Source organism: Mytilus trossulus, chromosome 13 (genome assembly GCF_036588685.1).
Source record: "Mytilus trossulus isolate FHL-02 chromosome 13, PNRI_Mtr1.1.1.hap1, whole genome shotgun sequence".
Lineage (NCBI taxonomy): Eukaryota > Metazoa > Mollusca > Bivalvia > Mytilida > Mytilidae > Mytilus > Mytilus trossulus.
The window spans coordinates 15226529-15253909 of NC_086385.1; the positions used below are offsets into that span (position 1 = coordinate 15226529).

Consider the following 27381-nt stretch of genomic DNA (forward strand, 5'->3'; position numbering starts at 1 on the left):
CTTATTGTAGTAGTAATTAGATGATTAATTGTATTAGTAAGCTTTGTCTGTGTTTCTTATGATCAAACTGCAAACCAAATATATCGTGTAAATTTCGTTGTTCCAAAATGAAATCTACCAAATGAACTGGGTGATTAGTTATCTCATCCACAACACACGTATACAATATAAAAAGATACAATTTACAACTAGAAACATTAAGACCTTTGACAAACTCCGATGACAACAACAAACAAAACAACAAAACACAACTAATGAACTTGGGATGGAAAAGTACCGTGCCACGTCTTAAAGCAGTACGAATTCACACTCAGCAAAACAGTCACATTCAGGAATAAGTTACGTTCGGTAAAAAAAAAGATCAGACAACGTAATGACAATACTCAATCTAACACGTGATGTCCATAGTTAAGATGATGCTAAGTTGACAGATATTTTTGGTGTCATCAGGTTCACAACGCATATAATTGGATATGACTGAGCTATAGCACATATTTGGTTTGACAAGGTTTCGTTTTATAACAGGTTTCATTGTAGATCGCAAATGCTTTGGAATAGAGTGTAATATAAAACATGTATAAGTCAAGAGGAAAAGGCGTATAAACAAAATCATTTATATTGATGCAATGAAACCGATGTGGTTTCATATGATTTTTTTATTGATGAATTTATATTTTGACACCCTGTATTTTCTTATCCTCTGGTGGAACCTGCTCCCCAGTTCTGAAAAGAATTACAAAACATCTCAGTTAAAACAAATATAATAATTGAGAGAAAAGTTGATTTGCATGATAGTTATTCCTCATATGTCAATTAAAGTGACAATCAGTAAGACACTTCATGTAAAGCATTATAAGTTCATTTTTTATGAAATCTGTGTAGAATGAAAATGATTGTAATGGTATCCTAATACACAAGATTTAGTGAAGCGGACATAACGTATTGAACGAGAGTATGTGATACAGACATGTCGTACTGCAAGAGAGTTAGTTGTGCATTACGTTTATGATTTAAAGTTGATATGTAACGTACACTATATCTACTTCTGGTTTGTAAACGATCAATTAAAACTGTATTCTGTCTTATGTTTCTCACAATAGTAGAAGTATTGACATTATATAACTGAAATTGTATCCAATTAAGAAAATTAAATCAAACGGGCCGATGATAAAACAAATAGTCAACCGGTCAAGTAAATCTTAAATCAACTCATAATAAAATGTAGGGTTTATTCCAAACCAATACCCAAACAACCATAGTTTCTAAAAAAAAAAATAGTCATAGTTACCAGCTTATAAATTTTGTGTTTTAGACGCGCAATTTCTCTTTGAAATTCTTTGAAAAAAAAATTGAAAATAAAAAAAGATTGTACAAGAAAATTCATTAACATATTTGACTCATCTCCTTGATATCGTATTTCTAGTGAGATTTTGGAATTCGGGACCTGTTGTTTATTGTTCGTATTATTCTGGAAAGTAAATTCCTTACCGCAGGTGGTTCATTGGCAGTAGCAGGAAGTTCTCTGGTATCTATCGCTCCAGCTGTGTCAACGGCTCGTTTCTGTCTGCTTTCGTGATTAAGTCTTTTGCTTAGTAGCTCTAGTAAACTTGTAAACTTTCTTCGGGTTTCGGACTGAAAGACGTAATATAATATGTTATATGATAAATGATTTATATATTAATGAATGCAGACGATTGGCATACATCCACACGGATATACCCGGTTTCTTCGGGTTTCGGACTGAAAGACGTAATATAATATGTTATATGATAAATGATTTATATATTAATGAATGCAGACGATTGGCATACATCCACACGGATATACCCGGTTTCTATCTCGCCACCTGTGTCTACGGATCATTTTTGTCGGCTTCCGTGATTACGTCTTTCATTTAGTAGTTCGAGTAGTGTTGTAGTGTTTGGGTTCTGCCAAAGTGTGAACAAAACTTTATAGAAGTTTATATTTTGTTGACCCTTTAATTTCTTTGTTAAGCTTTTTTCGCGAAACCCACGAAAATCGGTATTCACGAATATTAATGACTCCAGGGTACTATGTATCGATCAAGGAATTATTTAGTTCAGATGCCGGTCATTTATGTACTTGGCTAATACCAGAGCACAATTCTATAATTTCTTTTCGATGAACATTATGCTGAAAACCTTTTAAACACTTTAAACACTGTACTAGCAACGAATGTTCTAGGCATTGTCCGACATAAAGAGTACTAGAATGTATTCACATTTGAAAAAATACGTTAAATAACGATCAAGTATTGTCGTTACTAATGTTATCATAAGAAAAACATCAGAATAGCAAACGATGTTGTACAAATATATGAAAGCATTTTGTCACTTCAGTGTTTTAGACTCTTAAACATTTGGCCTCGAGCATTAATAAAGAGACACAAATTTTCGAAAAGCTCACCTGCTGTAGTAAAATTGGTATCGTTTATGATGTTGCAGTAGTAAACACAGTATAAATATCCCTTGTCTTATAAAACGCAAATAAAGCCTTTTGAAATAAAGTCACTAATTTCGGTACACTTAAAGGGATATTAAACTTGAAACGATATAAATATATTAAAATTAAATTATGATTTTCTTGGTTGTATAATTAATGAAAGTAAAATTATAGTAATAATACTTCGTTTTTAGCGGGCAGTATTGCAGAATGGTTAAATTTTGTCAGAATAAGCAAAGATACATCGTTGATGAATTCTTCACTTGCATCCGAATAATTCGACCAAATTGAATTCGTATGCATGTGAACTTCAATTAACCGCTAAGCTATCATGACTCATGCGTGTTCCGGCTTTAAAAGAAAATAATTTTATCATTGAAATTGGAATATAGATAAATTATTTGATTGATCGATCAATAATTCTCACACAGGTAAAATTGCAAATATCTATTTAGATTTAACATAAAATCAAATAGACATAGAAAAATCTAATTGCACGAGATCTATGTTTATGTTTATATTAATTTATGTGACCGTCGGTAGTTTTCGTAGGTCCTTTCTATAGTTATTAAGATAACCTCTAGATTTAATGCACATAAAATGTATTGTTAACTGTATATTAAAGACTTATTATGATTTGAATAAGTGTTAGGTATGTTGTAAATCAAATATGAAAATCTGGTCAGATCGATTAACATGATTTTGACAGCATTGGAATTTGAAAAAAAACTTACCACATTTGAATCTGAAGAAAGGCTGAATTTTTCATGAGCAGCACTTAAACAGTCAGATTGAGTTAAATCCCCGCTTTCAATATTGATCATTACTCTTACATCAGCCAAAAATAAGGCAAGGTACCTATAAACACACAAAAAAATCATAATTTCAATACGGATACTAGTATACATTTTGAAAAAGTATACAAAAAGACAGGTTCCCATTGTGTGAGATGTTATTACTCCCAGGGACGACATCAAAAGATCAATGTGGGATAAAAAAAAAAATACTTAATAAAAAAAGGTTTCGGGTTGAGGTTAAAGTTGCTGCAAGTTTTGTTTATCCAAAATCGATTTTACATATATCCTTATTTGTCAATCATTTTTTCCCAAATTAATTTCAGAGAGGGTGAGGGTCAGTGAAAAATCTATGTAAATAAAGTTTATTTATTATCATACATTAAACTTTTGATGTCGGCCCTTATTGATGAATTGTATTGTATTTTATAAATATGGTGTGTCTAAAGCCCTTTAGATGTGTTACTTTTACCATGCATATAAGGTACATGAAAGGAAATACACACATTCACCTGAAGTCATCTTGCCTGAGAGACATGAAACCTAAATTTATAAAAACAAAAGTGTAATTTATTTACCAAGAAACTATTTAAGTAATCCTGTCATGAACTGGCGGACAACAAGCAGAAGTCAATTTTCAATTCTTTAATTATATAACTACAATTAAAATTTGGGGCCGGTTAGAAATTGAACATACGGAAAAAGTAGATATTTTTAATCAAAATAGATTCTACACTGAGCTGTAACTTTGTAAATAATTAAAACGTTCAGGTAATGTTTGTATGCTAAGGCATTTGGAATCACTTTGGAACCCTTATTAAAAGTTTCTTTTTAATAGCAAAAAAAGAATAAAAAATATGAAATTATAGTTGGTACATGGTTCTACTTATCTTTGTAATATCAAACTAACAGGAACCAGTCCGCTCTTTTATGCAATTAAAGATATGATGATTGTGTCTGCACAAGTCAATATAAGGTATTGTTTTGATATGAAATAACTGCCACTTTATTTGAACTTAAACACAAAGTACCAATTAAATTTTGAAATTGCATAATTTCGGACGCATGAAATCCAAACTTGTTGTTATTATTTTTCACATAGAAAGCAGAACCAGTGAATTCATTCCTAGTGGGATTTGTTTGATGTGTTATGATTCAAAAACATGTAAACTATTACTGTTAGCTATTGATAAATCGTGGACAATAAATTGCCACTTCGGACTATAGAATAATGTTATAATATTAACAACACAAACCCAGTATCGGAATCGTAAAAATAGTCTCCGATAGCAACAACGTCGTTTAATGAATCTACGGCTGCCCATTTTATCTTTCCTCCGGTGATTTTAAAGGTAGCATCGGATGGGATACAAACTCCTAGTCGTACACCGTGTGATCTGAAAATGAGACAAATCATTAGAAACCACAATAATTGTACAAAGTTTGACCTGGAAGTGACATCGTCATAAAGCAAACATATAACGTACGGCTTTTATCTATTGTTGTAAAAGAGGGAAGAAAGATACCAAAGGGACAGTCAAACTCATAAATCTAAAACAAACTGACAACGCCATGGCTAAAAATGAAAAAGACAAACAGAAAAACATAGTACACATTGTAAACTGCATTTTGGCCAAATTGATGTTGTTTGCTTATCTTTTCAATTGATTGATGTATTTACACTTAATTCTTTAGTTCTGATTAAGAATTTACTTAGGTATAGAATTTTTTTGTCAAATGAATGAAACTACTAAGGGTTTGTTGTACAATATTGGGTAAATATTTTGCCACATAACACCCAATTTGTTCATATTAAACTGCAATCAGCCGATTTTATGTTTTGTTTCTTTTGATTTGAGAACAAATAAGTTGATCCTGATTATAAAGTAAAAGTCAGCCTTTCCCCACCAATAAAAAAAATATTAAAAAGGAGTTCCATAACATATAATTAATATGTGAGTAGATGTAGGAAGATGTGGTATCAGTGCCAATGAGACAACTCTCCATCGAAGTAAAAATTTATAAAAGTATATCATGAAAGGTGAAAGTAAGGTCTTCAGCATGAAGCCCTTCACACCGAACAGCAAGCTATAACGGGCCCCAAAAATTACTAGTGTAAAACCATTCAAACAGGAAAACCAATGGACTAATGTATGTAAAAAAGAGAAACAAGAAAAACGTATGAAATTTGTTAGGATTACTTTGTTCCCTAATGCTCATTTGGCTAATGATATCAATGTTATACTCCTATGAATGATTCTATAAAGTGAAAATACTACATATATAAACTTAGGTACATATATGTTTTTAAATTGAAATTCTCTCTCACACTTGAATAATCGAATTTATTATAACTAAAAAGTTAATAGACTGACACCTATCTACACATCTTTCGTAACATAATGTGATTCATTAATCGATTGTTGTTTTCATGATATCCAACTTACTTTGACTATCAAATAATTTCTTTTTTATTTTGGAATTAAATTTCTTTCTGAACCTTTTTTTGACAATCCGATTGTTTTTTTTTATCTCCCTTTTTTATAATTAGCATCGACGATCTGACCATGTATGTGACATTCTTTCGGAACATTCTTTGAGAATCTTCTCATTTACTACCAATTCATTTATAAACTTACTTTGACAATCCTACCATTTGTATATTAATACTTTCTGGAACTTCTTCTTCAAAAAACATAGAATAGCTGTAACTGTCTCCTGTAATGACAAGAAAGCTGGCATCTTCGGATGAATCCGCATCTACTCGGGCGGTCTCGTAATCATCGTCCCTAGTCATCGTCAAAACGTTATCGGATGAGTACTTTATACCTAACTGAAATAAACAGCAATGTTTATTTAAGAGAATTTTAGAACAGAATAAACACGAATGTATGCCCATTACACGGATACCCAATCCGCACTACCATTTTCTATGTTCCGTGGACCATGGAAATTGGAGAAAATTTCTAGATTGGAATTAAAATTAGAAAGATCATAGCATGGGAAACAAGTGTACTAAGTTTCAAGTTGATTTGACTTTAACAATGTTTAACTTCATCAAAAACTACTACGACCAAAAACTTTAACCTGAAGCAGGACGAACGAACGGACGCACAGAACAATAAACATTATACCCATAAATGGGGCATAACAACATTCTGGTAATACCTGGTATATTCAAGAATGTGAATCGCCATTTTAATTTTTTAATCGTTCTCTCAAGGCAAACCAATATTCAGCTACCGTTAAAAGACAATTGTTTCTCTTCCAGATATATTTGTATTTTAGTTTCTCAAAGTTGATTTTCAAGGTCAAATTGATCAGATAAATTCGACAAAATAGAACTGAAGAGTTACTATTAGTATTTGGTGAATGTGTTTTACCAATTTTTTCTTTCTGTATTCATAAATAAGAAGATGCCAATGATACAGCTCTCCACCCAAAAGGTTATGTGTAGAAACTATACAATTATACTAACGTCTAATACTTACTTTACCAAAAGCATGTTTGCAGTATCCGAAGTTCCAATTTGACCTAATCTTACAATCTTCTGTCATGTGAAGGCTTCAGGACTTAGAACTGTAACGACAGAGTTGGCTGATACACCAAGGTCTGTTACGGAATTATCCATATCCCTGAATGTTCGGATATCGTCACCAGTTCGCGCCGTTTCATCCTGAAGAATATCTCTAACTCTGTTTCCTTCGCTAGGCTGTGGTAGAAAAATAAATGTGAATGGAAAGGTGGCTAGATAGTTATCACAGATACCAGGCATATAATTTATTACGCCAAACGCGCGTTTCGTCTACATAGGACTCATCAGTGTCGCTCAGATCAAAATAGTTAGAAAGGTTCCAAATAATAATCGGATACTGAAATCCGTAAAATCATTTATAAATCTAAAATTATACAAAAACACATGGTATTGATGAGTGGAATTTTTAACTTTGAGGGTAATAGTTGGTCTTATTGTATTACCTTTTGTCCGATATTTCTCTATGCGAACTCATATAGACTGTTTGACAAATTTTTATTTTATTTAATAGTAGGCGGTTTATCAAAATTAAAGAAAATTCTATATTTCTTTTCTTTCGATTTAACCTGATTATACCTATCCAAATAAGGTTAAAGTCAGAAGCAGCCTTTTCTCGCCATTAACAAAAACAATATATCAAAACGGAGCTTCAGGTATAATGACCTATAAATATTTCTAGATAGTTTTGCTCCTTACATAATCTTCTTCTGACTAATAGTATTCATTTTTAATTTCTAGGTTTTGTTTAGTTTCACATAATATAAAAAAGAAGATGAGGTATGATTACCAATGTGAAATATCCACAAAAGACCACAATGACACAAACATTAACAACTATAGGTCACCGTACGGCCTTCAATATTGAGCAAAGCCCATACCGCATAGTCAGCTTTAAAAGGCCCGACAAGACAATGTAAAACAATTCCAGCGAAAAAACTAACGGCCTAATTTATGTATTTTTTTTTTAATAAAAACCAATATGTAACACATAAACAAACGACAACCACTGAATTACAGGCTCCTGACTTTGGACATGTACATCCATAAATAATGTGGCGGGGTTAAACATGTTAGTGGGATCCAAACCCTTCCCCTTACCTGGGACAGTGGTATAACAGTACAACATGAGAACGAACTAGTATATAAATCAGTTGAAAAAGGCTCATCAGATAGACAAAAAATACAAGTCCATCCTCAAAGTATAAGTCCGTCCTTACAATATAAGTTCATCCTTACAGTATAAGTCAATCCTTACAGTAATAAACTTACATAAAAAAAAATCTGCATTTGTATAACTTCACATTAGTCCATCTTTCATGAATAAGAGGGTTGAGATCTCATAAATATGTTTAACCCCGCAGCATTTTGGCGCCTGTCCCATTTCAGAAGCCTCTGGTCTTTGTTAGTCTTGTATTATTTTTAGTTTTAGCTTCTTGTGTATTATTGTGAGTTTAGTATGACATCCATTATCACTGAACTAGTATAAACATATATATTTGTTTAGGCTGAAGGACGCCTCCTGGTGCGGGAATTGAATACCTATCGATGACCTTAGGCTGTTGTCTGTTCTATGGTCGGGTTAGTGTCTCTTTGACACATTCCCTATTTCCATCTAAATTTTAAACTTACATCAGAAAAACCAAACTGTGCATTAGTAATACTGTGCAAGGGTGATTGCTTGATCAGTTTATCCCAACCAATGGCTCCCATTGTATAGTATTCGTTATCAGCAAATCCATCAAAGAACACATCTGTCACATTAATAGGCCCTCTTCTCAAGACGATTCCATTTCTTGGATTGAAACTTTTCATCCTTGAAAATTAAATCAAGAATTGTAGTTTATCAATTATAAATAATTTTTTTTAAATCACAGAAATACTGAAGTCCGAGGAAAATTCAAAATTGAAAGTAAACAATGAAAAAATTATAACAAATAAAACTTGATCAAATAATTTCTCTAAACATCAGCCCGACTATTTTTTGTTTTCCTGGCCGGGATTCGATTTCACAAAATCTGGACCTTGGAACCAAATCACTTTGCACTATGCCCGCAGCGATAGCGCAATGGCCACATAGTCTCTTCGAAAATACGAAAATAAAATGTCGCTGCCGGGTGGGAGCTTTCCTCGTTAGTTTCGTCTAGCGTCATAACACAGTATACTATACATTAAGCACGAAGTTGTAAATTTTACAGATCAGCTGAATTATCTATGCAGAAGGATTTTACCAATTGATGTAGGATGCAGTCACAGAAATGATTTTATTACAATTAAGTCTGAAGCAGTGACACCTCTACGACACATCATGTCATCCATCGTTTCACCGGTGATTGTGATACAAGGCTGAAAACACTTTATGTATATTTTACTCATCTGAATATTGGCTCGATAATGTTAGATATATACATAGCATGCTTTCAAATCCTGGCCAGGGAAGAATACACATTTGTTAATTTAACATTAATGTGCTTATATTTACGTAATTTTGTTAATACATATACCGGTTCTAACTTAAATAATAGTAACAGTAGTACACCGCTGTTGAAATTCATAAATCGATTAAGAAAAAAACAAATTTGGGCTACAAACTAGAACTGAGGGAAACACATCAAATATAGGAGGAAAACTACGACACAACAGAAACAAACATTAAAATATTACACACACAGAAACGAACTATATTATAACAACGGCCATTTTTCTGGCTTGATACAGGACATTTTAAAAACAGAACGATGGGTTGAGTCTAATTTTGTGGCATGCCAAACCTCCTGCTTTGATGGCAAAGAAAAATAAAATATTAAAATAACATCATTACATGACAGGACTACAATATAAAGGAATGAAAGAACATATAGAACAAAGAAACACGCGAATAGCTAACAAAGGGTACCAGGTTTAAAATTTAATACGCCAGACGCGCGTTTCGTCAACACATGACTAATTAGTGAGGCACATATGAAAACAGTTTTAAAGCCAAAACAAGTACAAAGTTGAAGAGCATTGCAGGCCAAAAGTTCCTAAAAGCTGTGCCAAAAATACGGCTTGGGGTTTCTGCATGAAAAAGAACACCCTTAATATTAAGAAAAATCCCTACTTTTGCAAACAGATTTTTTTTTTATAAAATGACTTTATAACATTTAAAAAAAAGTTCATTAAGAAAACTTATTTATATTCCAAAACAGGTCTTTTCTAAAGATTATTAAATTTCGTCATATCAAATTGTCTGCAAAGTAAACCTGATAAACTGTATATCGCCAAAAACTGAAAGAATCTTTACTACCCAAGAGGTTCGGTTTAAATGGGCTCCACTGTATAAAGGTCATTGAATGAATAGTGTCTGCACCACAGCTCCTCAATTCACTGTCAGTTATGATTATAATTGGGGATATTAAACATTATTTCCGTTTCTTTATAATTCATTGTTGATGTTAAGATGTCAAACACAACATGTCAATCGGCAATCAATATATCTATATGAAGGTACGGCATCGACCGAGATGTGACAAATGACACCATATCTCGGTGTTTGTCATGTGGTTAACAACTTCAACAACAACAACAACATATTCTTTTAAATTACTTTATATCATGCTCGAGACCCATTTCAAAAAAATAAATCAGAGAAAGGTTCCAAAATTAAAATCGCGTTCCAACATCATTATTACAGCAATATTAAATAAACATACGATGAAGTTTGTAACTGAAATACTATCCGTTGTATCAGGAAGATAACCCCCCCCCCCCCCCCCCTCCTTGGATGTATAGTCCTTGCGTATGAATAATACCCAATCTATATCAATTGCACCGCACAAAAAAAATGTTTAAGAATAAACTTGTATCTTTGGAAATGTTGCATATCATTGATCCAAATTTGAACATTTGTTAGTCAGACAAACAAAGTAAGAATGGAGTGAGAATGGAGAAGACGAATTCCAAATAATGAATGGATTAGCTTTTCTGGTATCAATTCATTCTGTTGGTTTTAGATTTTTTCCATCGTATCAATGTTCTTATAGCTTTTCATTACTTACATATTTTCAGAAATCATTGGGAAAGATCTTCCAATTGATACGGGTTGGCCGTTAATTGTTGCTGGCTCTCCTAAATTAGGAGAATCTCCTATAAATACACTCTGGTCAATGAACTGACGGGCGGCATTCTCTCTAAAATATCATATATAGAATAACACGATGTAGTATAACATTAATAATTGACCACAGATGATATTTAGTAAAAGTAAGTTATAAGTTAAGGCAAAATTCGATCAAGTTAATATTCACTAAATGGATACGTAAAATGCATTTCAACAGAAAAATGTCGTAGTTATTACATTTGTAGTAAAAGATGCACAGAATAGTTATGTCAATTAATGAATGGAGGCAATTCACATTGATTGTATCATTTGTTCAGCTCTGAATACGCACGACAATAAATGTATCTTCAGTAATGCCCAGATCAAACTATTATATCTAAAATTTTATATTAAAGATGAAAATAAAAATGAAAAAATAATTAATCAAATTCTGACCTTAAATTTAAAACGAAAAAAACACTATAATGCAAGTGTGGTATGTGATTATGTGTGTGCGTTCACACGAGAGCTTTATGTAAAACTTACTTAACTATATTAAGTAACTCGGCGCTGTCTGATAACCTGTAAAAATGAAGAATGTATACTAGTATATTAAACATTGTTAAATATTTCAAAGTAAGTTAAATACATTTTTTTAACGATTATGTAGAAATGAGACTTTGTAAAAACAAATATAACTGATAGAATCAAGAAAAACACCAGAAAAGTTAAAAGTGCTCATGGTAAAATAATTGAATATAAATGCCAAAACCTATGGTTAAATGAAAACAAATCTATGGCTGCCATGGATTATTTCTTTATAGCTTTATAAGTATAGCTTACTAATTCGAACTGAAACAAATGACAACAATGACAAATATCAGATAAAGTATAACATCTGATATAACTTCAGGAATCCTATAACGAAGATACAAGTTTAACAGTTGATATGTACTGCATCTCCCATGTGTAAGTATCTTATTGATATTATTAGTTTCTAAACACTTCAACTTAATACTTCAACAGGGAATATATCCAAGTATGAAATGTCTTAAAAATATTCACGTTTGAAATAGATAAGTGATAGATATGTGAAAGATACTCATATCTAAAATGCCATCTCCTGTGGAAACAAAAAAAAGACCAAAGGCAGTCTTCAGTACACAACACACAATCAAAACACTAATGACTGGTCCATTGGAACCCAATCAAAACCGGGTAATATGTCAGATGTTTCGTAATCTTAGTCAGATATTAAATAATGACTTACGATGCCTGGACTACTTTAATCATTCCTCCCCTAATCCATGCGTTTCTGGGACTGTTTTTGTAGCCTAAAAGGGATATAGAAAAAGTCAATAATCACACTACGTTATTTTTTATACCCTTTAAACTCATATACTTATCGTATGATAAGAAAAATTTAATAATAGATTCATCATAGATACCAGGACCTAATATTTGATTTGTCTTCAAAGAAAATACGAATGAAATAAGGTTAAAAGGTTGAACAAAAAATACGAATTTACAAAGCACCAATATTCCCAAAGGAGGGTCAAGTTATACCACCAAAACATTTTAAGACTCCAGAAATTGAATAAATCTGCATCACCAGTGGAAGAAATTAAAATTCATTGAAATAATTAGTTTTGTAAATGTTTGAAATCCGTTTTATCAGTGTTTCAGTTAATTAAGGAAAACTAACATTGTTGAAATTTCAGATTGTTTATGGACTTATTCACACGTGATACTCTTCTATCATAAATTAAAGTTATTTAGCTATCTTAAACACGAACTTGTATAATAGATATGCATATATATTATTATGTTTGTTACCTGTCATTCTGTTTATTATAGATGGTTTATCAGTAGAATTCTTATATTTCAGGTGCATTATGGGATCTTCCTTTGGTCTGTATCTGTTGTATCCAGTAGCACTTCCGTCGGGGTGAAATTCGTTATCAAGGAAAAATCCATGCTGAAATTAATGTAGCAACAACTAATAAATATATAACAGTATATGAAGCTTCTGAATAAATGGCCATGCCCATTTGAATGTAATATAAGTGAGAGGTTAAGCTAGCTATAATATGTATAATACCAGGATTAATTCAAAACTTTCTGATTAAGAAAATACCTATATCAAGTTAAGAGTATGACAGTTGTATTCCGTTCGTTTAATGTGTATAATTATGCCATTTGATAAGGTACTTTCCGTTTTAAAATTTATTTATTAATTACTTGTGATTGTTGTAGTTGTTTCAATAAAGAAACCTGTGAAAGCTCATCGATACCATGATTGCCCTTTCGTCATGAAAAAAACGAGATAAAAATATTTTACATGCCTACCTTTTTATTTGAATGGGCAACATTGTTGTCAAATTCAGTTATAACTGTGTGTCTTGCTTCATCTTTTAACATGTATCCTTTATCAGCTGAAGGTCCCGTTGGAATTCGGGGATATGTAAACCAATATCCTCGTCCCTGTAAAATATAAAATTGTTTATGAATGGTTGGAAGGCTGTTTCACGTCCAGTGATAAATTAAACGCATATTCTAAACGTCAACATGGTAGTGTGATAGGGATATAAACCCTGCTGTGTACTACATCGACACGCTGAACCAGATTTGTAACGTGCTAGTTCACAAGGTATCAATCCTGTCTTCCTACCAAAACACACTGTTCTGGCTCCAAAGCGACTTCTCCTAAATGCCACGAACTTAGCAGGGAAACAGCAAACACCGTTTCAACATCTTTAGTTTGACCTTACCGGGTTTCATACCTATGACCTCCAACACTTGTGGCGACCACATATATCATGAGAGTTGACAAAGTGGAAAAACTAAACTACAGTGCTGATTAAGTAAACAGTTACCTCTCCCCCTGCTGCTACATTGTTTGTGACGGTACTAAGAGGATTCGTAATCCAGAAGGTAGATGGTGATCTGCGAAAAAAAAGTAAAATGGCAGTTTTAAATTTAAATTTAAATTTTGCCGAATTTCTTCCTACAAATCCAATTTTGCATAGATACTATGTCTGTATCAAAATTTTGTAGTACTGGAAATCCACTTTTCATTTTTAGCACTATATTGTTACTCTTAAATTATTGTTATATTTAGGTACCTGTATTTTACAGTACTTGAAAATTTAAGTACTACATTATTTTGGTTACACCGTTACATTTTCAGCACGTTGATAGTATGTCTATTTCAAATCTCTTAAATTTATAATTTTCAAATATGGAATATTGTGATCGCTTTTGGTTTTATTTCTGTACCAAAGTTTTAAGTACAAATCAAGTACTGTTAAATACAGGTACGTAAATAGTTCAATAATTTTAAAGTAAAGAAATAGTACTAAATATCGAAAGTAAATTTTCATAACTACGGATTTTAGGTACAAAAATAATACCTATGCAAAATTGGCTGTGTAAAGCATGTACGTTGTATATGATTTTATGTCAGATATTGGGCCTTAGTGCGTTTTTCCTTTGTTACAGGGTAATTAAAATATTTTGTCCAATATCACCATTTTTTTCTATATCAAAGTACATGGTTTATAAAATACGCATAGCTTGTTCTTTTTTTTCTTTTTTTTTTTTCTTTTTTTTTTAGACTAGAACCATTTAATCACTGATTTAACAATGTCCTAAACCCGTCTAGGATATTCTGGACATGGACACATCTCACTTTGTGGGCATTCTGGAACACATTCCCGTTGTGATAGAGATCGTTCTTGTCGTATACATGAATATAAAGAGAAAATGAGTGACAATATTGACAGTAATGCCACACAGAATAAGGCCACCGATGAGAGATCGTGCTCCTTAGTGTCGTCACTTTTTCTTTTTCTTTCTTTCCCACGTTGACTCTGATCACTTTAAGTTGGTCGCTCAATGCGATATGTTTCTGAATCCGCCATCATCATGTCTTGATCTTGGTCTATAGATCTTTTACTTCTGAAACTAAGACTGCAGCTGGACCCATCACAGGTATTATTACATGTGGTAAATAAACAGCTGTATTTTACAGCAGTGTTGGCGGAGTCAGTTTCAATAAGCTTGAACACTTTGAAATATGGACTTTTAGCTGTTGTTCAAGAAACTGTAAAACCTACTGATTTCTTAAATACAATGCCATCACCACACCCTGCATTTAATATCTTGAATGATTTTGAACTATCGCTGTTTCTTGCATAACAGTCGTAAGGTGTTAATCCCTGTTCACTACCACCAGTAATTGACAAATCCCAAGTAAATTTTCTTTCCCATAGATACTTTAGTAGCACTTATGTCTTCTCCCAAAACATTCTTTAGTGTCAAGGTCGAACTACCAGCATACGCATCACCAAGTGTATGTACTAAGCCATCCGTTGTCACAATTCGATTGTCATCAATCTTTTTGTTACCAAGAGTCTGTGAAGCCTCTCCATTGGTAGTACACGTTATAGTGTAGGTTTCATAATCTTCCATCAATGTGGCGTTCCCGAATCCCCAGAATACTTCTATCTCAACTACATAAAGTTCAGATTCTTGAGCGGGATGGAAAAAGAAGCAATCTGTACCAAGGGTTGCAGTGGAATCATCGTCATAGTACAGGTTTGTTGTTACTGCAGTATTTGAGTCATTAATCTCCGCCATCTTTACTGTGAATGGAACGCCATTATTATTGCATGTCAGTTTTGCGAATGCATGCAGATCAGACTTTACAGTAACGTTAGCTCCTGCACCATCTGATGAACCGTCTGATCCAAGCTGTCCGCAGCTGTGGGTTACTTCTAACAAGTATCCGGTGGAACAGCATGACAGTACACCGCAAAAAGGCAAAAGATTACTACAGCAAAAGAATGCATACTGTTCGGTGACTTGTCCTGTGTCCAAAATCCGTATAGTTTGTTCTTGAATAATAGGCGATTAAATGACATTTTTTTGTCTTTCATTTTTGCTTATGTGCTTTGTTTATATGTCTTTATGTGCTTCTTTGTTACATGTTTTTTTCAGTAGTGATTAAGATTATAACACTAATGTGACTGTTGTACCTCTATTTTGTCATTTTTACATACTAGTAGTATGTCTATTTGTTTTGTTCATACATCGTTGATAATAAAGTGGAATTTGATGCGAAGTCATACAGGTGGGAGGTTTAGATAGCTATAAAACCAAGATTAATCCACCATGTTATACATTACAAACTGCATATACCAAAACCGGAAAATGACAGCTATCCATGCGTCTGATGTATTTGAGCTTTTGATTTTGCCATTTGATAAGTGAATAATCGACTTTCCGTTTAGAATTTTCCTAAGAAATTAGTATTTTTGTGATTTTAACTTTTTTATTCTGTAGAATTGAAATTTTTTTTCATTTTTAAGAGGTAATTCACACACTTGCAATGACTTAGAAACTACAAAATTTGTTGTTGAAAGAAAAATGCATTAATGAGATATTTAAGATATTTACTTATCAGCAATAATAAGTGTTCCTTTTTCCTGCCCGAGGCCTAAGTTTCCATTCAATACAGTCCTCTTCTCACCACCATCTTCCAAGAAATATCCATGACCCTTTGTCATGTAGCATACGTTATCCTCAACCTAAATATAAACAAATTAAAATTTAGTTTATTTTAAACCATCCGATATACAGAACAGATAACTTTAGATTATTTGACAACCACCTTTCGGAATGTTGGTCCTTAATGCTCTTCAATTTCATACTTCAAATTTCAATAATTAAAAATAAAAAATAAAACCATAAGGCGAATAAGAAAATAATAAAACTATAAAAAAAAAAAAAAAAAAAAAGGAAGAACAAAAGTCCACAAAACAATGTCACTTGCAAAGGGAGTTTTGTCTTTCTCCCGGTTCACTCGATTTCATTTCGGTCTTGTAGTTTTCAATTCATTGTTTTGTGGACTTTTGTTCTTCCTTTTCCTTTTTTATAGTTTTATTATTTTCTTATTCGCCTTATGGTTAAGTTTGATTTTTTATTTTATTGAAATTTGAAATTTGTAGTTATCTTAACGTCAATTATTTTTTAACCTTATTCTATAACAAAGCAAATATTTATATTAAGTCTTTTTGTAATCTTGCACATTATTCTTTTACATTAGTTAAAAATAACGAACATAGAATTTATGATCATATTGGTGTATAATCGAATATCTTCCTTCCTCAATAAATTGCCAGTGGATGATTCCTCTCCAAATGTATCACCAGCGCAGTAGTCCGCGTTTATGTGTTGACATGGAATATCAGATATGAATTTACTGTTAAGAAAATTCATATTTACGAATTAACTGTCAAGAAAATTCATATTTACGAATTAACTGTTTACAAAATTCATATTTATGAATTAGCTGTTTAGAAAATTCATATTTGTGAATAAACTGTTAAGAAAATTCATATTTATGAATCAACTGTTTAGAAAATTCATAATCATGAATTGACTGTGTAGAAAACATTGAATTGTAGGAATACTAAGTGGCCTTAAGACTTAAGTCACTGATGAGTGTGTGGTAGACAAACGTGGGTTTGGAGTACAAAATAACAAGCATGCAATTACCAAGCACTTAGCGTTAAGCCTGTTTTTTTCAACAATTTTTGCAGGACTTATTATCTAAACACATTTTTTTGCGTTACGAAAAAGGGGGTTAAATATCTGAATACGCACTATATCTTTAACTTGTCCCGTTTTCAAGGATTTCCATATTTAATTTTGCATTGTAGTTCGGTATTTAGTCATACTTTTTTCTGACATAACCAGTATCAATACTTACAATAAGACCATGTGTTCCGTGTATAGTAACGCATCTGCTGTTTGAATGATGGATAGAGTTGTGTTTGATCCATGGCCGAGTAGCTTCATCAGCATCAACATCTTCACACATATGGAAATGAATTGGGTATCTGCCTGTAACAAAAAATAAATTGATAAAGATAAAGATAATGAGATGTAGTATGCATGCCAATAGATAATATTAATATTACATATTTAACTGCATTTTGTCAACACATGTCTCTGCAATGATGTCCGAGTCTTAAGTATTTGAAGAATTGATAAAATAATAAAAGACAAAAAATATTTTTTTTTTTTTAAAGTTAGTGACTAACATGAACGGATCTATCAGAAATTATGAACATTCAATTTATATGAGGCACCATTGCAATAACGCCTGCATGTAGAGTTGATATCTCCCAATTATATTGTTATTCCAGTAGGTGAATTTCCTTCCTTGATAAAGGGGTGATGTTTATGAGGAAGCTAAAATCCCAAATTTCCAAGTGGTGAAGTTAAAGTCATCATTTTCAACACGGTTTTAGAAGCCCTCAATACTGTTCGACTTCGTGCTTTGTTTTGAATTTCAACTATTCTTATTTAAAGCGTTAACAATGATTCTGTGGTAGACGAAATACATAGTTGGTGTACACAATCAAAATCTAGATATCTTTAATGTGTTGTTTGAGTTCATAAAATTCCTTTAGAGTTTGTATGATTTGTTTCGATCTACGATATTTGAATTGCGGTAAATTACTGTTGTCTTAGTTTATTTGATCTTCGTTTTCAAAGCAATTTCCCGCCACGATCTTTCAAAATGTGGAGAGCAGAGGTTTATGTAATGTGACTTGCTTAACTTCTAGTTATATAGAATGTAATCGAAACATTTAAAAACGTTATTCTGAGATTATTTTTACGTACCTAACACTTCTTGTTGACCAAGATCATTGAATTCTGCATTTTCAATATGAACACTTTTGAATCCTTTCAGTACCTAAATATAGAGTTAATTGTAATAGAATTTTCAATTTGAACGCTTTTAAATCCTTTCAGTACCTGTAAATAGAGTTAATTGTAATAGAATTTTCAACTTGAACGCTTTTAAATCCTTTCAATATCTCAATATAAAGCTCTACTCGTTTGAAAAAATAAAACAAAATGGCAGTTATTCGACTAACTAATACGAATTCAAAACCTGGGTCGTTTGGGGATTGGGTCTTATCCATTCATCTACCATGCAGTATGGATTGAAAATTAAATAGTGTGAAACTATACATTGATTAAGGCTATATCTACAAAGTAAACAAAGAAAGGAAACAATGCACAGAGTTTTCACAAACAGGTACCCCATTCCGTTAGTTCATTTCCTGGCGACATATGAATTAAGAAAGTGCAAATAATAATTTAGGAATATGACAGTTTTTATCCATTCGCTTGGTGTGTTTAAGATTTTGATTTTGCCATTTGATTAGGGGCGTTCCGTTTTGAATTATCCACGGAGTTCGATGTTTTTTGTATGTTTCTTTTCACACTGTGAATGACATTCGTTTACACAGCGATATAATAACCTTAAGATTTCCTCCATATGTAGTCGATCCTTCTGCATCTTCAGTGTCGAACAAAATGTTTCTGGTTAGTAGTCCGACTTCGCCTCTCATATCAACATTTTTGTAGATTTCTCCATATTGAGTGAACTTCAATGGACCTGTAAAAGATAACCAATACATTAGGCAATAGTAAGAATAGCTGTGCTGCCCTCTTAAAATTAATGATCTTCGTCAAATATTATTGATAAATGAATGAATTATGAAAACCATTTAATTGTATTTTCCCTCATATCCATCTTCGAGAATTATTTAACCATGCTGGAGTAAAAATCTAAAAAAAAATTATTCAGTTTATTGATTTACCAAAAGAGAATAAAACAAATAGAATGACAATCTATAGTAAAACATAACTTTACGCATCTATTCAAAAAGGTTATGTCGGAACCTTAACATTTAGCTATAACGTCAATATTTATAATAATCAGGATACCATTGTTGGTGTGTCTATGTGTTGTCACGTGAGTTTTATTATTACAGATACTTACTTGACACCCGTATTTGTTTATCATTACAGGACGGGCATTCAATAAGAGTTTTGTCTTCAGCCTGTCTCCAGTCATAGTCGGTAGATGCAATTACGACAGTATCGCCTATAAAATATAACAAAAGATGAGATGTCGAAAAATTGACAAAATCGAGGGTACAATGTAAAAGGTATGAACATAATCCAAATAGATTTTTCATATATTAAAATATAATTGAAATTTACGATATACATATCCCACACTATATGGTTTGATAAAAAGAATTGTTTCATTTATAGAACAGAAAATAAAGAACCAAAACAAACAGTTTTAGAATCGTAAAAGTGAAATTATTTTGACTTGTTCGCTATTATTACTTATTAAATAGAAATTAAGCTTCTATGGATATAAGATAATAGAAATGTTACATAACGTGTGATAGCTAGTTTGAAAACTAACAACATAAGGTCAAAGGATATGGATATTTACTACTTAAGATCACCGTTAGGCCATCAAAGGTGAATGGTAATAAGTGTATATCGTGTAGTAAGCCTCCAATACATCATGGATAACAAAATGTGAGACTTCGCAAAATTCTTTTTTCTTCTAAATTGATATAAAATTATGACTTTAACTACCTGTTTCCCATGTGCTGACATCTTCTATAAAAGTCAAAACTGGTCTGTATTTCAAATCAACTGCGACCAAGACTTCAGCTTTAGACCTCCCTTTCATTTTCATATCAAATGTACTAGTCACAACGACGATGAATTCTGCAACAACCATTGAAGCTTCAGAAATTGTTTTGCCTTTAGACTTCAACGGTAGGTACACCTCTTTTGACATGGTAGTTGAGCCTATAATTAAAATATGCTTCTTTTAATATATGTTTTTATCGCAATAACCGTACTCAGAAAACAACTTCAATCACCAATATCTTGGTTCGCACTATCAGGATCGTGTACTCCATTCTGACAAAGACAATGTTAACTAAGTAAACACATTTAGTTATAAGAAGATCAGACATAGAATCACTTGTTTCCTTGAGCAAAATTATTGTTTTATCTTTAGTTTAAAGAAGAGTGTATAATCATGATAAGCATCCCTGAACAGATTTATTGTTTCACATTTTGATGTGAGCAGAACATACATGTAATTTCGAGACAGCTTTTATAGACTGTCCCTGTTGCTCAATCATAGTCATATTTTTATGACTAAATAGATATATAAGAACATATGGTATGAGTTCTAATGAGACAACGTAAACTATATGCATATATTAGTAGGTCACAGCACGGCCTTCAACATGTAGTATTGGCTTACACCTGGGCCTCAAAATGACTAATGTAAAACAATTTATATCATTTTACCTTTTGTTGTAAGAAGAGCATACACTGCATCCTCAGTGTCCCTGAGCGGATTTGTTCCATCTGTTTGTCCAGCTAAAATCTCGATCGCTTCAAATGCTCCAGTGATGTCACCTCTACGGGGTAAGTCTTTGTGTATTGCAATACCAACTATGTTGCCATCGGGACTACCTGCATTTTACAATTTTACATTCAAAATACAGTTTACACAAATAAAAAAATGAAATAAATGGCCATATGAATATTAAGTTCTTAATCAGACAAAAGAATTCCAAAATACATCAAACGACTGACATATTCCTGATAAATTAGCAAATACATTTGACAGGCGTTTTTTTTCTATGCTTCCCGACAAACTGCAAACAACTGAAAACAATACCATTGTAAGATCTTATTTGTAATTCTTATATAAATGAGAGCCATGGTCGAAAAGATTTAAAACAAGTAGACCATGTTAAAGTTTAAGTTTAAGTTAAAATTTCTCTAATCGAGTTTTTATTATTTTTGTGTGAAAATACGATTTTTGAAATAACAACAATTTCTAAGAAAAAGAAAATCACGTCAGGAATAAACTTTTATTAAATTACACGTTATGTGCTTTTCAGATCAGAATTTATGCAACAAAAGGCTTTATATAAACAATCTTACCATCTAAGAAGTTAACAAATGAAATTATAAGGTCTGGATATTTTCTACCATTGATCAAAAAGTTGAAGAAAGCTGAGTCAATCAGTTCTCCTGTAGTTGGGTTGATACTGTAAACAGCTAGTCCTTTTTCATTAGTGGTTTCCTGTAAAAGAGGGACGAAAGATACCAAAGGGACAGTCAAACTAATAAATCTAAAACAAACTGACAACGCCATGGCTTAAAATGAAAAGACAAACAGACAAACAATAGTACACATGACACAACATAGAAAACCAAAGCATAAACAACAGGAACCCCACCAAAAACTAGGGGTGATCTCAGGTGCTCCGGAAGGGTAAGCAGATCCTGCCCCATATGTGGCACCCGTCGTGTTGCTTATGTAAAGATGTTAATCAAACTAACTAATTGATTGATTGATTGATGTTTGGCAGTTATTTATTTTGTAGCACTCAGTTTTATTGATGGAGGAAAGCCGAATATGTGCCCGGAAAGAACAAACGATAGGAGTTGCGCACCTGTCACGTGCTGGATTTGTACTCACAACCTACGGAGAACCAGGCAAATGGTACGATAGTTGAACATCTCAGACCACGTGGCCAAAAATTCCCGTTTCTCTAATCAGTGTATCTTAATATTTTCAAATTTTACTTACTATTTGGCTAGCAATAACTTCTGTCCCTGTGTTGAACTTTGGAGTGGTCTGCGCAAATTTGGTCCAGGAATGTTTTGGTTTTCCGTGAATTTCGAGTGTTCCACCAGCAGTAACAAACAATGCTTTATCTCCGCCGGCACCAAGATTGTTTTCTTCAACATTTCCTGAAATAAACAATTCAAAAGTTTGCAAAATGTATGAACAATTAATTTATCGAAACGTTTCAAAAATAAAACCGGGTAAGATGAGGTGAAATTGTTCGTCAAAGTATTAATGCAATTATCATTCGGTCTCATTTATGAATTGTCCAGTTACCAACTTAAATAATAAATTAAAAAAAATCTTCATGCTTCACTTTTGTTATTTTTGTTAAACTGTAACGTATGTTATTTTGTGAACTTCTTCAGAGATCGTTGCTTTTAATTCTAGCTTGAATAACAATAAGAATTTGACACTCAGTATAATAAATTAAATAACATATAGCTGAGAGGGTGGTAAAGCTTCGTCGCGGTTGACAATGATTTCTAGTGGTAATAATCTCCTCTATCACACTCTCAGCTACGTGTTATTTATAAAGTATCAGGTGACACTCTCATATATGTGGTATTCATTTTTAGTTCAGTTTTTCAAAGAAATCGATACAGTTTAAACATGGACCGTGAATTAACGCAGAGGACATCAATATCAACTGTCTTTTCAAAATGAAATATTCACATTACCGTTTGCTCAATGTGGAGCAAATTATCTGTGTCTTATAGTTGAACAATATTTGGTTAATTGAAGGATGAACTTAATTGGTTATCGACTAATCAGAAAAGGAACTTACATAAATACATTTGTCATTTAAATTTTAACATTCACTTTAGCACAAATGTCATTACAATGAAATCAAATCAGCCTTTCGATGTTCATTTCATGCTTGAGTGGTTGTTTAATGTTTTATGCCATTTTCATAGCTATATCGTAGTGACTAGTTTTAATTATTGATTGTTGGTTGCTTACCGTCCAGTGGCAAATATTTCATGCAGGTTCGGGAAGAGAACAATTCAACAAAAATACAATAGGTAGGTCTTGTCATAATATAGGCCATTTTATTAGTGGAGTATGTCCGATTGCCCAGATCACTGACCGATCTTCGATATGATAACTGGTAATTCTAGTTAATGAGGATCAGAGTTTAAAGCACCTGTCATGTTTGTACTCACATAATCAAGTGTTTAGAGGCTAGTGATACATTAAATGAAGTACTTAAACCAATCAACCACCCAGGCCAAAGCAAATGTACTAAGTAGATAAATACCATTTAACTCATTAAACTAAATGTATCTTTCTGGGGGTCCATAAAATAAGCAAAGCGTACATAAATATCAAACATAAGATTAATTAAAGTACTAGAACATAATATACTCATATTAATACATACATGTTAACATTAGCATCAAAAACAATTTCTTAAATGATATATTTCTTATTTCATTTTTATATTTTTATAAATGATATATAACGTTCTCTTTTATTACATTGTACCCCAGTGATTTTATTGCTAACATTAGTATTATAATTGATTATCGTTGAAACCTTTTAATCGTTATAAAACATGATACCGCTTATCATTTTGACTAAAAAGGTTATTTATCGGTTAAAGGTCAATATTTAAGAGAGGTTAGTGAGTAAGTGCTAGTAAAATGGTTTTTTTTTTATCGTTCTCATTAAAATTGGAGTTAGAGATCGTTTTAAGTTATCGTCGAATGATTTCCTTATCTAAAGAATTGTTCATCGGAAGGTACCAAGACCTTGTTGATAAATATTCCGTATCAACTTCATAAAAATTACATGATGGTCTTAGAGTAAAGAGTCTGCGTATTGACGTTGTGTGTCATCTTAATAACGTGTTATATTGTTTTTATGTCTTTGTTCTATTATTAATATGACTTTTACTGTTTGGTCTGTTTTCGGTGATATCTATTTGACGTGGCTCGGAACTTATACATCCCGTAAAAGTGTTGTTTGTATTATCTTTCATTTTTGCAGGTGGGTTTTGTACGTGTTACTTTTTGTATGTCTTTGGTACATATGAAGTGACTCTGTATTTTTAAACATTCCGCCATTATGTGATTGTTTTATCATTATGTCATTGTGTTATTGTTCTGGTTTTTTTTTAAAATACTTTTAACGACAAAATTATTGTATATCTCATCCTGTGTAACGTTTCGTTCTGACGTCACATATGTGACTCTACACTAGTCACAGGACTTCAATATTTCAATCCTTTATCATTGTTAATGGGTTGATTTAAAATATATATATAAGTTAGCAATGAATGTGGTTGTTAAATTTGATATATGCATTTATGTGCCTCTTTGTTAATTATTTGATTTTCCCATTTGATTACGGACTTTCGGTTTTGAGTTTTCCTCGGAGTTCAGTATTTTTGTGTTTCTACTTTTTGCGTACTTAGAACCCAACTTACTTAGTACTATTAAAAGTATAGGTGTAACTACTATAATTATTTTCTACCCCAACACTCCCATCACTACAACCCCATCCCCAATCTGCTTACCTAGAAAGGTGATATGAGTGTTTGACAGAAATGGACAATCCTCTGACCCAATATGTAGTTCTCCGTCAACTTGGACCCAATGTACCTTCAGGTGGACCTCAGTGTTTGGGTCCCAAACTAATTTACCAGTAGATGTGATGACTATTGAGTATAACGTTGGCGGCTGTTCGTCTAGTAATATTGGTTGTGTGATTGTTAGGTTATCATTTTCAGCTGGAGGCTGTAGTAAAAAATAAATACATAGTATACAATAGTCATATGATGAAGACACACTCTTTCAATCAGTTTAAGTGAGGTCTGGAACTGGCATGTCAGTAACTGCTAGTAGTTCTTTGTTATTCTATGTATCATTGTTATTATGCTTAGTTTCTATTCTTACATTGGACTTGGACTTCTTACAAACTGGGTTTTACTGTGCGCATTGCTGTGGGTTTTTTCTTCATTGGCCAGAGGTATATGGGAAGTGTTGAGATCTCACAAAACAAGCCAGGAGAATCTGACCTTTGTTAGTCTTGTATGTCTTGTATTCATTTTATTTTAGTTATTTTAATATAAATCAATGAAGCACTATGCTCTTAAAGAGGAACGAAAGATACCAAAGGGACAGTAAAACATTCCTGTCATCTGCCTAGATAGCCTGGAGCCCAACAATAAATTTAGATTAGATCCCAAATACCGTGTTATCTACCAACGTTATTATAGTGGTCGTTTAATTTTTAGAAATAGACAAATAAATAAAATCTAATAGCTAACGGCCAAAAAGGTAATAAAAGATTTAAATCGTTCGAGTAATATCACATTAGTGTTTTATTAAACCCCTTTGAAATGACAAAACACAAAATTTAATTTCAAAATAAAATATTGATCGCAGAGAAAACAAATGTTTAGATAACAGATTTTCACTGTTAAAATATTATCGTACTCTCACTTCAAATCAAATTTGATGTACATAATATCTATTAAGAAAATCCTTTATATTACATTTTATATGTACTAGACCTAATCGACAAGTTAGGTTGTTCGATAAGGTAGTTCACACGGTATACAGTCCGAATGAACACTTTTCTGACCAAGAGAAGGAATACTTTTCTGACTAAGAGAAGGAACACTTTTCTGACTAGGAGAAGGAGCACTCTTCTGACTAAGAGAAGGAACACTTTTCTGAATAAGAGTCGATCAGTCTTAACACTTTACGCCAAAATGTTTCAAGTCTTAGATGCTACCATGCAGGGGTCGACGCGGATCGAATCCATGATCTCCCGCGCTCATGGCGAGCATACCTTGGCTCAGGCTTAGACATTTGTTTATTTAGAACTATACTATAGTATAGCTGAAGGACGCCTCCGTGTGCGCGCATTTCTCGCTAAATTGAAGACATGTTGGTGACCTTCTGCTGTTGTTTGTTTCTATGGTCGGGTTGTTGTCTCTTTGACACATTCCCAATTTCCATTCACAATTTCATACAGTAGTTCAAAACCGTAAAATTATTCTTTAGTTATTCCTAGAATGATTATATCAATTTGGAAATCAAAAAATATAAACAAAAATTAAGACTAATACAATTCAATTCATAAGATACAAGTATAAATATACAGGTTTACTTTTTAAATTGTTATTTGAATGGAGAGTTGTCTCATTGGCACTCACACCACATCTTCCTATATCTATGTAGGTAGAACAACGTATATGTCTTTACTTCTTTTGATCATATAGTTACAGTCATTCCAATATAAAACAAATTTCGTTTTAAATAAGTTATCCGTGAAAATTAGAAAATCGGCTTAATTATAATGTTTCTAATGATCCAACTCGTGTAATCCCATACATATTTTGAAGAATTTGTAGGAAAATAGTTCAAACCAACTTACCCTGAGTCATTATTTTACAACAGGACCATTGTGGTTTTTTTTATCATTAGTTTCTAGTGTGAGCTTGACTTTAGTGACTCGGGACAAGGTATTTCGATTGTTAAGAATGCTTAAGACTTGTTGTAGACAATAAACGACACCACGTTCAACTCAATTCTTAAATAATTGGTAATCAAATAGTCAAAACCGACAAGTTGACGCCCGAAGACCTCTGATTGCCATATAAGCGATATGAACATCATTATAAATACAAACAGACTCGTGCATTTGTCTAGGTCTGTTTCATTTCATATTATAAATTAAAATATTTTATATTTTTTCATTTATCTCGTAACTAGTGTCCCTTTAATTGTAAAATGCACGAAAATGATTTAATTCTTGATGTAAGTATATTTACCGAGCCGCTCCACGTTCCAGCATGATCGCTCCATTTGAATAAATTTGCATCAGATTCCGGACACTCTGCTGCACAGGCAGAAATCCAAATAAAATAGAAAAGGAACTTTAACAGCTCCATTTTGAAAGTGATTTTTTGTTTTAATGAAATCGGGGTACTGGGTATCTTTTATATTAT

General features: G+C 32.4%; 2 protein-coding genes and 1 pseudogene across 2 annotated transcripts; all 3 read right to left on the bottom strand.

Moving 5' to 3' along the window:
* Positions 1–693: 693 nt before the first annotated feature.
* On the bottom strand, positions 694–6054 carry LOC134694123 (uncharacterized). Its single transcript, XM_063555118.1, has 5 exons — positions 5897–6054; positions 4514–4654; positions 3198–3321; positions 1489–1632; positions 694–723 (listed from the first exon to the last, which is right to left on the bottom strand). Exons 1-5 carry the CDS (start codon positions 6052–6054, stop codon positions 694–696), a joined length of 597 nt encoding a protein of 198 aa, XP_063411188.1.
* LOC134695416 (protein DDB_G0287365-like) lies at positions 5897–27330 on the bottom strand. Its single transcript, XM_063556659.1, has 20 exons — positions 27205–27330; positions 24940–25159; positions 22380–22543; positions 21728–21869; positions 21083–21250; positions 20351–20569; positions 19734–19838; positions 19210–19346; positions 18563–18635; positions 17643–17776; positions 16328–16458; positions 13744–13813; positions 13217–13351; positions 12704–12845; positions 12138–12201; positions 11414–11449; positions 10827–10958; positions 8422–8605; positions 6749–6969; positions 5897–6090 (listed from the first exon to the last, which is right to left on the bottom strand). The coding sequence occupies exons 1-19, from the start codon at positions 27322–27324 to the stop codon at positions 6811–6813; spliced, it is 2535 nt and encodes an 844-aa protein (XP_063412729.1). The 5' UTR covers positions 27325–27330; the 3' UTR covers positions 5897–6090; positions 6749–6810.
* LOC134695417 (vitelline envelope sperm lysin receptor-like) lies at positions 14710–15773 on the bottom strand (annotated as a pseudogene).
* Positions 27331–27381: the final 51 nt, after the last annotated feature.

Bases quoted from the DNA above. Each gene is read 5' to 3' on its own strand.
- LOC134695416 (XM_063556659.1), bottom strand. From the start codon at position 27,324: ATGGAGCTGTTAAAGTTCCTTTTCTATTTTATTTGGATTTCTGCCTGT. The intron at 17,777-18,562 runs GTACGTAAAAAT...TTTTTGTTACAG, and splicing joins TGGTCAACAAGAAGTGTTAG to GCAGATACCCAATTCATTTC. The intron at 13,352-13,743 runs GTAACTGTTTAC...TATATTTTACAG, and splicing joins ATGTAGCAGCAGGGGGAGAG to GGACGAGGATATTGGTTTAC.
- LOC134694123 (XM_063555118.1), bottom strand. From the start codon at position 6,054: ATGACTAGGGACGATGATTACGAGACCGCCCGAGTAGATGCGGATTCA. The intron at 1,633-3,197 runs GTAAGTTTTTTT...TACGTCTTTCAG, and splicing joins TTTCTTCAGATTCAAATGTG to TCCGAAACCCGAAGAAAGTT. The intron at 724-1,488 runs GTAAGGAATTTA...AATTCTTTTCAG, and splicing joins CTGCCAATGAACCACCTGCG to AACTGGGGAGCAGGTTCCAC.